This window comes from Arachis ipaensis, chromosome B06 (genome assembly GCF_000816755.2).
Source record: "Arachis ipaensis cultivar K30076 chromosome B06, Araip1.1, whole genome shotgun sequence".
NCBI lineage: Eukaryota > Viridiplantae > Streptophyta > Magnoliopsida > Fabales > Fabaceae > Arachis > Arachis ipaensis.
This window is the reverse complement of record NC_029790.2, coordinates 100667400-100683079: the sequence shown is the minus strand read 5'-3', so window position 1 is coordinate 100683079 and position 15680 is coordinate 100667400. Positions and strand designations below refer to the sequence as shown.

General features: G+C 37.4%; 1 protein-coding gene and 1 long non-coding RNA gene across 5 annotated transcripts; both read left to right on the top strand.

Annotated features, from left to right (window-relative positions):
• Window positions 5937-8049, top strand: LOC110263424. Of its 2 annotated transcripts, XM_021104660.1 has the most exons (4): window positions 5937-6452; window positions 6527-6850; window positions 6941-7058; window positions 8017-8049. In XM_021104660.1, exons 1-3 carry the CDS (start codon window positions 6325-6327, stop codon window positions 7014-7016), a joined length of 528 nt encoding a protein of 175 aa, XP_020960319.1. In that variant the 5' UTR covers window positions 5937-6324; the 3' UTR covers window positions 7017-7058; window positions 8017-8049. The 2 variants fall into 2 exon arrangements, 1 of the variants encoding a protein (XP_020960319.1); XR_002349067.1 differs by lacking the exon at window positions 5937-6452 and having other exon boundaries at window positions 6740-6859.
• On the top strand, window positions 12251-12775 carry LOC110263425. Of its 3 annotated transcripts, none has more exons than XR_002349068.1 (3): window positions 12251-12410; window positions 12490-12603; window positions 12685-12775. It is a non-coding gene; the product is annotated as an uncharacterized LOC110263425 (long non-coding RNA). The 3 variants fall into 3 exon arrangements; XR_002349069.1 differs by having other exon boundaries at window positions 12490-12594; window positions 12685-12771; XR_002349070.1 differs by having other exon boundaries at window positions 12697-12711.

The following is a 15680-nucleotide window of genomic DNA, read 5'->3' as shown; positions in this document are numbered from 1 at the left end:
ATTTGTGTATATTTTTATTTTCTTTTCAGAATTTTTTATTTTTCTATTGGTGTTAAAAAAATTTTTTTTTTTACTGTTGCATCTTTTCTTAAATTTATTTTGGTAACTTGTTTTACAGTGTGGGATGATATTAATTATCTGCCAATGCTAATCTTTTATGATACTTGCACTCCATTTGCATTGACATGAGCTTGTATTGATACTTCCATTACCCACACTCCTCCCCTATGTTACAAATTTTATACCACTGGCATGCCATGGCTTCTATTATTTTCTCACATATATGTTGAAGCTTCCATGTAAATGAGACCCTTATCATTTGGCATTAACACCCATATTTTATTTAATTTCAATCTTTTGGGTTACTGTTCTTCTTTTTCTCTTCTTTCAGGCTGGCCACCGAAGATGGAAAAGGGAGAAACTTCTATAAGGGGAGACAAACAAGTCTATCTGCACAATCCTTGAAGAAAAGTATCAGTTGGAACAACCCGTCCACTTGTACATCTTAGCATGCACCGAGGACGGTGCAATCTTTAAGTGTGGGGAGGTCGATACCGATCTCCATGGGTTAGTACTTTCCTGTCTCAAACACCAATATTTTATTTTCTTTGTTAATTGTTGCATTTGCATATTTAATTGCATGTTTATTTGATTTTATGCATTTAGTTACTACTTGGTTGAAGTAATATTTTCTTTTTCAAAAAATTTTTTATAATATTTTACTAATTTAAATTGAAAAAAAAATTTTGTGTTAAACTTGTTTGGAAATTGTATTTGGAACATGGTTTTTGAGCTAAAGAACACACAACCTGTGAGATTTGAGCTTATTTATATGGTTACATTATTTAACCATAAATATTTTATTCCTGTGTGTTCCCTTCTCTATGATTGTAATCTTTACTTTGTTCCATTCTATATGTCCAATATTTAGTGTATTCACATGCTTGCATATGATTGAGGCCATTGTTTGATTTTAGCTCACTTATCCCAAAATTAGCCTACCTTTTACATCACCCTTGTTAGCCCCCTTGAACTTTTAAATCCCTTCTGTTTTATAACCACATTACTAGCATTAAGCAGAAAAACAAAATAAGAATCCCAAGTTGAATCCTTGGTTAGCTTAAGATAGATATTCTGTAAAATTTAAGTGTGGGAAATTTTATGGGAACATGGGATGATATGAAAAAGTAGGGAATTAAATTGAATAAGTCATTTGAAAATTTGGGAAGCATGCTCATGTGAAATCAAAATAATTAAATTACCATGTGCATTGAAGAAAAATATATTAAGTAATTAAATAAGGGGATACAAAAAAAATAATAAAAAAAAGAGAAAAATGAAAAAAATATATATTACCCCAAATACAAAATAAAAAAGAATCAATGCACATGGGACAAAATTCAAAAATAAGTTTGATACATGAGCATGTAATACAAGTGGGAAAAATTTGGGTAGTTAGGTAAAGTATTTTAAAATTGTATAAAGTATGTATATGTTAGGTGAGATCTTAGACTAGTTAAGGATTCAATTTGTTAGCTCACTTAGCCTTATATATATATATATATATATATCCTTATCCTTACCTTAGCCCCATTACAACCTTGAAAAGACCTCATGATGTTTGCATTGGTATACTAAATTTTGTTGATTGGTTATATGAAGAACAAGGTTTCGAAAGCATGACTAGAGAAGAGTAGAGTGAATAATCCTATACACTTGAGAGATTAGAGTGATATACACTACCAGTGAGGGTTCAATGCTTGATTCTATGCTCCCTGCTTTCATGAGCTATCTTCTTACAAGTTTACTTGCTTTTTATTGTACGATTTGAATTAGTATAAATTGGTTTGTATTTGTCTTGGAGAACTTATTTACTTTTAACCAAGTAGGTAGAAACATTTTGCATGTAGTTGCATTCATATAGATAGGATTGCATTTCATACATTCTACCATTTCTCTTCATCTTTATAGCTTCTCTTGAGCTTAGCATGAGGACATGCTAATGTTTAAGTGTGGGGAGGTTGATAAACCACTATTTTATGGTTTATCTTGTGCTCAATTGAGTGGTTTTTATCAACTCTTTACCCACTTATTCATACTATTTCATGGTTTTACATTTGCCTTCCTAATTATGTGCTTTGATTGAAAACATGCTTTCTTTGGTCTTAATTTGCTAATACTAATCCTCTCTTATTACCATTAGATGCCTTGATATGTGTGTTAAGTGTTTTCAGATATTATAAGGCAGGAATGGCTTGGAGGATGGAAAGGAAGCATGCAAAAATGGAAGGAATACAAGAAGTTGGAGAAACTGCTAAGCTGTCCAACCTGACCTCTCCGCACTCAAACGGCTATAACTTTAGCTACAGAGGTCCAAACGACACAGTTCCAGTTGCATTAGAAAGCTAACGTCCGGGGCTTCGATTTGATATATAATATATCATAGTTGCCTTGACGCTAGGTGACGCGACCGCGTGACCCATGCGGTCGCGTCATAGTGACGAAAATCAGCGTGTTTGAATTCGCAACCAGCGAATTCTGGGCTGTTTCTGACCCAGTTTGCGGCCCAAAAAATACAGATTAGAGGCTATAAAGTGGGAGAATGCATCCATTCATAAGGAGGCTCTCATAATTCACTTTTCATGTTTTAGATGTAGTTTCAGAGAGAGAGGTTCTCTCCTCTCTCTCTCTTAGGATTAGGATTTAGGACTTCTCTTAGTTTTAGGAGTGACTCTCGATCCCAGGTTCAATGTCCCTTTCTATTTACTTTCGCTTCTATTTTTATTGACTCTAATGCTTTTATTTGTATTTGATTTATGTTGCCCAATTGGCTTATGAACTTTTTCATGTTAGATTTTACTGCTTTGAATGTATTTTATTTGAGGTATTCCAGATATTTATGATTTTAATTTAGCTTTCTACATTCTTGGCTTTGGTTAAGAAATTAGTAACTCAGGAGTTATCTTAACTCAACATAAGTGATAATTGTTATCTTTGCTAATTGAACTGAACTTCGATAATCCCAATCTTTCCTTAGGGATTAACTAGGATTTGAAGATCAAACTAATTAGTCACTTGACCTTCCCTTGCTCTAGTAAAGGTTAACTAAGTGGAATCAAGAGTCAATTTTCATTATTGTTGATAAGGATAACTGGGCTAGGACTTCCAATTTCTCATACATTGCCAAAAGTTTATTTTACATTTATTTATTTATTTTATTTGTCATTTAAATATATCTGTGCTCATTGTCCAAGCTCCAAAACCCCCAATTTACAAAACTCATAACCAATAATAAGAACATACTTCCCTACAATTCCTTGAGAAGACGACCCGAGGTTTGAATACTCGGTTATCAATTTCAAAGGGGTTTGTTACTTGTGACAACCAAAACGTTTGTACGAAGGGATTTCTGTTGGTTTAAAGACTATATCTACAACGCGACTATTTTTATGAAATTCTTTACTGGCAAAAATCCTAACGTCACTCTCCCATCATGCTCATATCAAATTCATTGGTCATAAGCTTAGCAAAATCTGCACACAAATCCTCATTAGCCGAACCAAATATAATATCATCAACATAAACTTGCACAAGAATAAAATGATCATGATAGTTCCTAATAAATAAAGTGGTGTCAGTGGCTCCTCTTTGAAAATTATTTTTCAACAAAAATGAGCTAAGCCTCTCATACCAAACTCTAGGAGCTTGTCTCAAACCATATAAGGCCTTAGCTAGTTTGAAAACATGGTTAGGAAAAGATTTGTTTTCAAACCCAGGTGGTTGATCCATATAAACCTCTCTATCTATTATGCCATTGAGAAAAGCACACTTTACGTCCATTTGGAATAGCTTGAAGCCACAATGAGCTGCATAAGCAAGTAGCAATCTGATGGCTTCCATTCTAGCTACAGGCGCAAAGGACTCATCGAAGTTGATCCCTTCCTCTTGATCATATCCTTGAGCAACCAATCTAGCTTTGTTTCAGATTATGGATCCATCTTCACCAAGTTTGTTTCTGAAAATCCATTTAGTGCCAGTAACTTTCTTTCCATTTGGGTAAGGCACCAATGACCAGACCTGATTTTTCTCAAACTGCTACAATTCCTCCTTCATAGCTAACACCCAAGATGAATCAGCAAGAGCTTCTTAGATGTTTTGAGGTTCAATCTTTGATAAAAGAGCTAAGTTGTTGGATTCAACTCTTTTCAAAGATGACCTTGTTGAAATACTTTTGGAGGGATCACCAATTATGAATTTCTCAGGATAATTTTTCAGAAACTTCCATTCCCTGGGCCTTCTGATTTGTGTTGAAGATCCAGGTTCCTCTTGATCAATAATAGCTTCTGCATCAGTGTTTTCTACTGTGACAGGAGATAATTCCAAATTGTCTCCTGCAGAATTGGAATTTTCACAGCTAACAGGTGTAACTTCATGAGAACTTGGATTTTGTGGAACTGGTTCAGTGTTCTTTGGTAATTCATCTTCAAAACCTGGACTATCATCAATGCAAACACTGGGAACATTGTTAGATTCACAGAATGTGACATGCATGGTTTCCTCGACAGTTTTGGAGTTCTTGTTATAAACTCTATAGGCCTTGCTATTAGTGGAATAACCAAGAAAAATCCCTTCATGTGTTTTAGGATCAAATTTTCCTAAATTTTCTTTGATATTCAGAGTGAAACACTTGCAGCCAAACACATGAAAATCACTAAGATTAGGAGGATGCCCTTTCCAAAGTTCATATGGGGTTTTCTTCAAAAACTTCCTAATGATGGTTCTATTTAAAACATAGCAAGCTGTATTCACAGCTTCAGCCCATAAGAACTTGGGGATTTCATATTCACATAACATAGCTCTAGCCATTTCTTGTAAACTTCTATTTCTTCTCTCAACAACACCATTTTATTGAGGTGTTCTTGGACAAGAGAAGTTATGTGATATGCCTTGTTCATCACAAAAAGATTCAAAGTATTGATTTTCAAATTTTTTACCATGATCACTTCTTATTGAAACAATTTTTGAACCTTTTTCATTTTGAATCCTTTTGCTGAACTTTTCAAAAACAGAAAAAGCCTCATGTTTATGAGCAAGAAAGAACACCCAGCCAAATCTAGTATAGTCATCCACAATTACCATGCCATAACTCTTTCCTCCAAGACTTTGAGTTCTAGTAGGTCCAAACAGATCAAGATGCAACAACTCCAATGGTTTCTAAGTAGAGACATCTTCCTTGGGTTTGAAAGAGGTTTTAATTTGTTTACCCATTTGACAAGCATCACAAATGATGTCCTTATCAAATTTTATATTAGGAAGACCTCTAACTAAGCCTCTCTTTACAAGCTTAGAGATTTGGAACATGCTAGCATGTCCTAACCTCTTATGCCACATCCATTTTTCAGATTCCATTGAAGAGAAACAAGTTACACTTTGAACTTTTAGATCATCTAGAGTGATACCATAAACATTGTCACTTCTTTTGGCAACAAATAAAACAGCCCCTGTTTTCTCATTTATGACTCTACAATCAGATTTTCTAAAGGTTACAGCATATCCAAGATCACACAATTGACTTATGCTCAATAGATTCTGCTTTAACCCATCAACTAAAAAGACACTATCTACGCAAGTTGTAAGACCCATAATTTTCAAAAAAATATTATTATGAGTTAATTTCAATTTATTTATTCATTAAAAATTTTATTTTAAAAATTATTTTATTAGAAGTAATTAAATCAAGTTTTGACAATTAAATTAGATTTGAAATTAATAAAACAAATCCTAATTTGATTAAAATTTTTAAAGACAAATTTTCCTAAATTAAATCAAAACTCTAATTTTAACCAAATTAACCCTAACCCCCTAAATTAACCCTAGCCGCCACACCTGTTTTCTTTCCTTCAGTAAACATATCAAAAGAAAGAAAGAAAGAAAGAAAGAAAAGCAAAAGCAGAAGAACGAAGAAAAGAAAGAAGGAAAGGGGAGGAAGAAGAGGGAGGCAGCGCGGTGGGTGTCACTGCCACCGTCGCCGCCGCTGCTGACAAAAGAGAGAGGAGATCTGAGAGAGAAGGAGAGTACCGCGAGGAAGCCGCCGCGCAGCTCAGGACCGCCGTCGCGTCGCGTCGCCGCCCAGCGCCGAGGAGACCACGCGGGGAGGAGAGACGCGCGAGGGAGAGAGAGCGGGATCTCAAGCCGAGCTGAGGTCCAACCACCGTGTCAGAACCCTTTTCGCGTCGCGAGCGTCGCCCACACCGTGAAGCCGTCGCCGCCGCTACTGTACCCGCGTCGTCGTCGTTCTCGTCCCGGAGTCGGTTGCCGCCACTTATGGAAGAGCTAGAGAGAGCGAGAGAGAGCGAGCTCGGGAGCAAAGGAGAGAAAAGAGAGACCCGCGCCAGCCACCGCCGCTTCTGCCGCTCGAAATTCTGCTGCCGCCGCCAGAGAATGCACTGTCGGTAAGGGTTTTAAAGTTTGGTTTATGTTCTTTTGGATTCCGGGAACCTTTATCGTCACTGCATGCTTATTTCAGTTACCCGCCCCCGCTGCTTGTTATTCTGAACTGCTGCACCGTCGTTGCCGCCGTTCTGGTCACCGGGTGTGGCGTGGGTGATCATCGGAACCACCATTGGAGTTACCGTTATTTCAGTTCAGCCGTTCATCCTTGTTTGGGTAAGCCATGCGTTCCAAAACCTTTAAATTGGTGTTTCTGTTTTAAGTTGTTTGAGGATCTGAGGTCTTGGTGTCATAGGATCGAGTTATGGGTCTTGATTGTTGAGTTCTATGGCTGCTGCATACAGCATCAAGGTGCTGCGTCGTCACCGGAGCTGCTGTTGCTCCGTTTTCTTGATTATTTGTAAGCCCAGTAAGTCGTTCCTTGTTCCAAACTCTTTTAGCTGCTGTTATGTTATAGATTATTGAGTTTTACGCGACATTAATATTTTAGGATTGGGCTAAGGCTGTGTTTAGAGGCTGTGGCTGCTGCGGGGACGGTCAGTATTAATGTTGTTGCTGTGGGATAAGAATAGAAATGCGGTTTGTCGCGTAGTTGAATCGCGAACGAGGTAGGGGTTTTTCTTAAATCTATTTTACATTACAGGGTTGTTATAAATCGATATTAACGCGTAAAATAAATTTTTGTGATTTCGTGAGTCTTATGAATTGAATTGAGTTGTTTTGGTTGAATGAGATCATTAGTTTGATTTGATATTAAACCCGATTTGATATTGGAATTTGATTTTAAAATAAACTTGGAAAAGACTTGATATTTGAAAATGGGTTATTTATTGAGAATGATTTGCTATTTTGGAAATGATTCAAAAAGTGTTTGAGGGAATGGTTTGATTTGAAACTGTTTGAGAAGACCGAGAATTCTTAACTATTGATTGATGCTGTTGGTTGAAGTCGGTTTAAATTGTGATTTATAGGATTGGTTGATTGAAATAATATTGATTATTTGAGAAAAAGCTATGCATAGACTCTTGGGGATGCACGTCGGGGGACGGTCTAAGGACAATTTAGACTTGTCGGGTTGGCTGGATAACCGACAGATGAGCCTCATCAGCCATAGGACAGGCATGCATCATATGCATTTGTATGCTTTGCTTGCGTTTGAACTTGTTTTGGTTTGCCTAATTGCTAAACTGTTCTTAACTGCTACTTGAACTATTTGCTGTAACTGCTACCTACTTGTGCTTTCCTTGCCTGTCTTGCCTGTGTTTGTTCTGGCGTGCTACATTTGGGAATGAACTTGGATGCTGAATTAATGATTGTGTTGTTTGATTGCGTGGTTGATTTCTATTGATTGAGATTTTCCTATAAGAAATGAAAGATTTTGGATTTCTGAAAGATTAAACATTGTTTCTTTGAAAAGGGTTTTGAACGATTTCCTATTGGTTTTAAAAGATTCATAAGGCAATGATAATCACTGAGCTTGAAAATAGTTTCTTATTAAATATCTTCTTATAACAACTTTGAAACTCCGTGGTGAGACCGTGTGGTTAGGTTCTCACCCCCCTACAGCTTTACCTTTTCAGGAACCGGATGAAGAAGCATTAAGAAGAGATATACTGCGTTTGGTTTATAAGATGTATTAATTAGATTATTTTCTTCCCTCGTCTTTGTTATTACGAGTTTGTAAGAGGGATAAGAATTGTATGTTTTATATGTATATTATATTATGAGTTATTATATAAGGAGTCTTGTATATGAATCTATGCCTGTTTGTATTTTTCTTAAGATAAAGTGTTTAATTTCGGTTTTTCTAACAAATCAGCGACACAGTGTTGAGTCACAGGCTCCTATTTTAGTATTTAGTATGTAAAGTAGTCGTAATACTTCTTGCAATCAGAGTGGCGCAGCCAGAAGCGTGACTTCTGATAGTGAGGGTGTTACATTATGGTATCAGAGCAGTCTTTCCTGTAGAGCCTGAGGAATGGACCGGTTATGCTTCAATTGCATACTCTGAGAGCCTGTCATGTAGTAAGTCTTGTTTGAATAACGAGATTTAGAGCTTATGCACATGACGGTCTATTGATTAATGCCATTAGTCTTGCATTGCATAATCCCTGGTATTAAGTTTGGCCAGCTTAACACTAGTGAATTATGTTTATGTAAGCACTAATGGGTTATCATAGACAATATGCGAGTCATAGGTAATGCAAATCGTGGGTTTTGGGAACGTTAGGAGTTAATTCTTGAGGTTACTCGGTTAGGTGTCTTGAACTCTGCGAATATCACGTATCTTATTCCTGCTTGGTATGCTCTAAGTTTCTTGTCTGCGATACTTTTCTTGGAAAGTGAACACATTATCTTTCAATCCTACTCTCTTGTTCACGTACGCTTTTGTTTGATCCTAACTACATATGCCTGTTTAAAACCTTCGGTGTATTTACCTTCTTTATTTAGGAACTTCTTTTTGAATCATGTATTTTTTGATATACATTTAAATCTGTTTTGATGTCGGACACCTTTTTAAGTTCATTTTTCGAGTCCTTTGTAAACAAATTGTAATTTAGTTTTCCTCTTATTTGATAACAATTACAGCCATTCTTTAAATCTTAACAAAACCGTTTTTGATTGGAAATATACAACTGCTTTTAATTTGATATGTACTTCTTTATATAAACGTTGAAAGTTTCTTATACAGTTTAAAACTAGTTGTTTCTAATACCTCGCCTGTTTCTTCACTGATTTATGGAAATGTATATATACTTTAAATACAATTTGATTTTTTAACAATTTTATTACAGTTTTTACGAATATCCTGATTTGACTATATATTTAGATATTTTTCAAAGAAAGGTTTTTGTCTCTTTCCAGTTGGTTTTGTTTGGTAAACTTCACCTAATTTATTTTTATTCGAATTTGGTTTAGCATACTATATTATTTATGCAATTGTTGTTCTTACAAAAAAAAAATGTTGGACTCATATCTTTATTATCATGAATGGATCAATTTCTTTCTTAAACTTTTATTTCTGTGGATGTCATATTTAATTCTATTTTTAACTACTCTTTTATTTTTTTTTAACGTCACTATTAGTCTTAGTTTTCCATTTCTTGTGAATCTCATTCTCATCCGAGTCAACTTTAATTCGTTTCCATCTAATGCACCATTTGTCCTTTTATTTATCTTTCTTTAGTTAAAGGTTCTTTCTTGAGAATTTTCTATTGATTGAGTTGTCTTCCTGGCGCGTTTTGTATTCCTTTAGACCAATTGGAAACTCATTTGATAATCCATACCCAATGCGTTCTTGTTTGAATTCCCTTAATTTAAAGGTCCTTTCTTCCATGGGTTGATTTCGTTTTAAGCACATCGTGATCTTCTTAAATGATACTTGCGAGGGTGTTATTTCAAGTATACTTTCAAAATTTTGTTTTGAACCATTTTTGAAAAGGTTTTGAATTTTTTTGAAGAAATTTAAGTTTTGAATCAACTTTTTAAGTTGTTAAGTTTCTTCTTAAGCTTTTTGTTTCTATGAGTGACATGCTTTATGAATCCTAATTGAAATCCTTTAATTTAAGTCTCTTTCTTAAAATGAGTTAGTTTCCTTTTTAGCACATAATAATATTATTGAACATCCTTATAAAGTTGTGACTTCAAGTATAATATTGAAGTTTTGTTTTAAACCTTTTTAAACAAGTTTCGATTTATTTTTATGCAAAGTTGTCCCTGACTAGAAATGCTTTACTTGAGCAGTGCCCCTCTTTGGTGTGATTTGAACTTGTTTTAGGGCGATACCTCTATTGAAGTTTTAATAAAATCGCTTTCAATTTAGCTTACACTCCTTTACCTTATACTCTGAAAATTTCTATGTGATTTAAACCTGTTTGATTGTAACGTATCATCTTTTCTTTTATGAGTAAAACTTTATCTCAGATTTTCTTCCAACAAGATTATAGTTTTCATACATGCTTAAAAAAGAAGAGAAAATACAATTTTTCTCTTAGCCAAATTAATCTTTCCATTTACAAATTGTGTAATCTATTTTCGCTTGAATTTATATTGAAATAATGCCACATTTACATTTTTATTAATCTTTTGAAGGATGTTTGTTACTCATTTTCTCTTTTAGAACATAAAATGATTTTTCTTTAAGTTTTTCATTCCTTATGAGCAATGCATTCGAGAGTATCTTTAAATCATACTCTTGGGTTCTATGAATTTTGTCTTTGGTTTTGGATATTCTTCTTTTGTAAACCTCATATTTATTTGACTCAGCTTGAATTCGTTTCAAAATACTACATTGTTTTTCATCTTATTGGTCTTATTAAATTCCTTCGATTCAAGAGTTACCTTTAAAGTTATCAGTTGATTCTCTTTCCAGCACTTTTTATTACTTGTTCATCCTTGTCTACTTGTGATTTCCAAAATTCTTTCAAATTCTCGCAAACACAGTCTTTGTCACTGTTCTTTCTTTTCTATGGTTTATGATCCTTCTGAGTATACTCGAGATTAGTTTTGATGTCTTGTGCGACCGTACGCTTAGTAAACAACACATTAGCTCTTTAGGACACGTTTGGTGAATTCAAAAGGTGAAAATTTGTAAATATACGATGTTGCAGGGAGTTGTGGAACCTTATTTCATGTGAAAGAATTTTGTTGATGTTGGGTTTGTGACAATTAAGATTTACGAAGTGATGACAAGGTTGAAAACCATCGGATGAGAGCTCAATGAAGTACAGTTAAGAATGGTAGAGATAAGTTATATTGAAGTTTGAATAGTTGAGTATTTGCAGTTGGTATGAGATTAGTATCCGGACGTTGAGCACATCATTTTGACCCCAGCTTGTTTTATACCATTTTTGTCGCCTTGCTTTACTATCACACGTTTGAAACATATTATTTTGTGCATCAAGTCTATCTTGTAACTTTGTTTCACATCATACTTATACCCTTTATATTTAAAACCCTAATTTTAACCAAATTAACCCTAACCCCCTAAATTAACCCTAGCCGCCACACCTGTTTTCTTTCCTTCAGTAAACATATCAAAAGAAAGAAAGAAAGAAAGAAAGAAAGAAAGAAAAGCAAAAGCAAAAGAACGAAGAAAAGAAAGAAGGAAAGGGGAGGAAGAAGAGGGAGGCGGCACGGTGGGTGTCACTGCCACCGTCGCCGCCGCTGCTGACAGAAGAGAGAGGAGATCTGAGAGAGAAGGAGAGTACCGCGAGGGAGCCGCCACACAGCTCAGGACCGCCGTCGCGTCACGTCGCCATTGGCGCTAGCGCTGAGGAGACCACGCAGGGAGGAGAGACGCGCGACGGAGAGAGAGCGGGATCTGAAGCCGAGCTGAGGTCCAACCACCGTGTCGGAACCCTTTTCGTGTCGCCAGCATCGCCCTCACCGTGAAGCCGTCGCCGCCGCTACTGTACCCGCGTCGTCGTCGTTCTCGTCCCGGAGTCGGTTGCCGACGCGCGAGGGAGAGAGAGTGGGATCTCAAGCCGAGCTGAGGTCCAACCACCATGTCGGAACCTTTTTTGCGTCGCGAGCGTCGCCCACACCGTGAAGCCGTCACCGCCGCTACTGTACCCGCGTCGTCGTCGTTCTCATCCCGGAGTCGGTTGCCGCCACTTATGGAGGAGCTAGAGAGAGCGAGAGAGAGCGAGCTCGGGAGCAGAGGAGAGAAAAGAGAGACCCGCGCCAGCCACCGCCGCTTCTGCCGCTCAAAATTCTGCTGCCGCCACCGGAGAATGCACTGTCGGTAAGAGTTTTAAAGTTTGGTTTCTGTTCTTTTGGATTCCGGGAACCTTTATCGTCACTGCATGCTTATTTCAGTTACCCGCCCCCGCTGCTTGTTGTTCTAAACTGCTGCACCGTCGTTGCCGCCGTTCTGGTCACCGGGTGTGGCGTGGGTGATCACCGGAACCACCATCGGAGTTACCGTTATTTCAGTTCAGCCGTTCATCCTTGTTTGGGTAAGCCATGTGTTCCAAAACCTTTAAATTGGTGTTTCTGTTTTAAGTTGTTTGAGGATCTGAGGTCTTGGTGTCATAGGATCGAGTTACGGGTCTTGATTGCTGAGTTCTATGGCTGCTGCATACAGCATCAAGGTGCTGCGTCGTCACCGGAGCTGCTGTTGCTCCGTTTTCTTGATTATTTGTAAGCCCAGTAAGTCGTTCCTTGTTCCAAACTCTTTTAGTTGCTGTTATGTTATAGATTATTGAGTTTTACGCGACATTAATATTTTAGGATTGGGCTAAGACTGTGTTTAGAGGTTGTGGCTGCTGCGGGGACGGTCAGTATTAATGTTGTTGCTGTGGGATAAGAATAAAAATGCGGTTTGTCGCGTAGTTGAATCGCGAACGAGGTAGGGTTTTTCTTAAATCTATTTTACATTACAGGGTTGTTATAAATCGATATTAACGCGTAAAATACATTTTTGTGATTTCGTGAGTCTTATGAATTGAATTGAGTTGTTTTGGTTGAATGAGATCATTAGTTTGATTTGATATTAAACCCGATTTGATATTGAAATTTGATTTTAAAATAAACTTGGAAAAGACTTGATATTTGAAAATGGGTTATTTATTGAGAATGATTTGCTATTTTGGAAATGATTCGAAAAGTGTTTGAGGGAATGGTTTGGTTTGAAACTGTTTGAGAAGACCGAGAATTCTTAACTATTGATTGATGCTGTTGGTCGTAGTCAGTTTAAATTGTGATTTATAGGATTGGTTGATTGAAATCTGGATTTTGTAATTTCCTTGGGTTGAGTACTGTTACAGTGATAATGGTTGTTGGAAGTGATTTGACTGATTAACAGGTGTTTGGTTTGGTTTGGTTACGTTGGGACCCGAACAAGGTGGTAGAATCCGAGTTTTAGAGGAGATGCTGCCGAAATTTTATAAAATTGAAAGTTTTGCCTGAAGTGATGATTTAAAAAGATTTAGTTTTTGAACGTTATATGTTTTAAGATTGATTTATTTAGAAAAGAAAGAATTATGTTTTGAATTGAGATTGTTGATTAACGAAAAGAAGGATGATGAGGATTGATTTGAAATATGATTTTTGAATGAATTTGGAAATGGGATATGGATTGACGAATGATGATGATATTGAGAATGGCTTAGATGTTGATGAATGATGAATGAATTATTTATGTGGCTTATGAATTTGAAATATCTGAGATACGAGGTTCCCTGGATTAAGTGCCGTGGCTTGCCACCACGTGTACCAGGTTGAAAACTCGATACTCTGTTGACCCTACGACGTAAGTGTGACCGGGCACTATATAAATTCCCGGGAATGATACCCCCATTGAGTAATATTGATTATTTGAGAAAAAGCTATGCATAGACTCTTGGGGATGCACGTCGGGGGACGGTCTAAGGACAATTCAGACTTGTCGGGTTGGCTGGATAACCGACAGATGAGCCTCATCAGCCATAGGACAGGCATGCATCATATGCATTTGTATGCTTTGCTTGGGTTTGAACTTGTTTTGGTTTGCCTAATTGCTAAACTGTTCTTAACTGCTACTTGAACTATTTGCTGTAACTGCTACTTACTTGTGCTTTCCTTGTCTGTTGATGAGCGGATATTTTATACGCTTTTTGGGGATAATTTCATATAGTTTAGAGTATGTTTTAGTTAGTTTTTAGTCTATTTCTAGTAGTTTTTAGGAAAAATTCATATTTCTGGACTTTACTATGAGTTGTGTGTTTTTCTGTAATTTCAGATATTTTTCTGGCTGAAATTGAAGGAGCTGAGCAAAAATCTGATTCAGGCTGAAAAAGGACTGCTGATGCTGTTGGATTCTGACCTCCCTGCACTCAAAGTGGATTTTCTGGAGCTACAGAACTCGACATGGCATGCTTTCAAATGCATTGGAAAGTAGACATCCAGGGCTTTCCAGAAATATATAATAGTCCATACTTTGCACAAGGATAGACGACGTAAACTGGCGTTCAATGCCAGTTCTCTACCCAATTCTGGCGTCCAGCGCCAGAAAAGGATCAAAAGCTGGAGTTGAACGCCCAAACTGGCATAAAAACTGGCGTTCAACTCCACAAATGGCCTCTGCACGTGAATGACTTAAGTCTCAGCCCAGCACACACCAAGTGGNNCTGTAAAACAAGCTGCTGAATTCAATCAGTAATTGGATTTTCTAACAAAGCAGCTAGCTGAATTCAAAGACAGGTTACAGGAGACAAGGATAGCTAATATACATATGGACGAACAGTTTAAGCAAACAAAGCAGCAGCTATCAAGGCAAATAGCAGAAGAATGCCAAGCAGTTCAATTAAGAAGTGGGAAAACATTAAATACCCCGCCTCAAGGCATCAAAAATTCAAGAAATGAGCGACCCACCAAAGATTTACCTGAGGACAGTAAGAGCCCAGGGAAAAATAATTCTGGCACTAAAACGCCAGAAAATGGGTGGAAGGCTGGCGCTGAACGCCCAGACCATGCCCAAAACTGGCGTTCAGCGCCAGAAACAAGGCAGGATTGGCGTTCAACGCCAGAAATGGGCAAGAATCTGGCGTTGAACACCCAAATGGTGCAGAATCCAGCGTTGAACGCCCAAAATGGGCACATTTCTGGCGTTCAGACGCCAAGAACAGACAGTGAGTTGGCGTCTAACGTCACTCCAGCTTCTGACTCTGGTACTCAATTGCCAGTGAGGGATCAGACACACACAAGTGCTGATAACAACCCCTCTAAAAAGGCTTCTTTAACCACTAAGGTTGAGGAATATAAAGCCAAGATACCTTATCCCCAAAAACTCCGGAAAGAGGAGCAGGATAAGCAAAATCGCAAAACCTCTAAGCAATCTGTTAGCTGCTGACACGCCATTTGTGTTTGATGCAGCATGCCTGCAGGCGTTTGAAACGCTGAAAGCTAAGCTGGTCACAGCACCAGTCATTTCTGCACCAGACTGGACATTACCAATCGAGCTAATGTGTGATGCCAGTGATCATGCCATTGGTGCAGTATTAGGACAGAGGCATGACAAGCTTCTGCATGTCATTTATTATGCTAAGCTCTTAAAACCAAAAGGCAAGAGCAAAAAGCCAAAGCCCTTAAAACCAAAAGGCAAGGGTAATAAAAAGGATCCCAAGGCTTTGAGCATCAGTGGATAGGAGGGCCAAAAAGGAATAAAGTCCTGGCCTAAGCGGCTAAATCAAGCTGTCCCTAACCATGTGCTTGTGGCGTGAAGGTGTCAAGTGAAAACTTGAGACTGA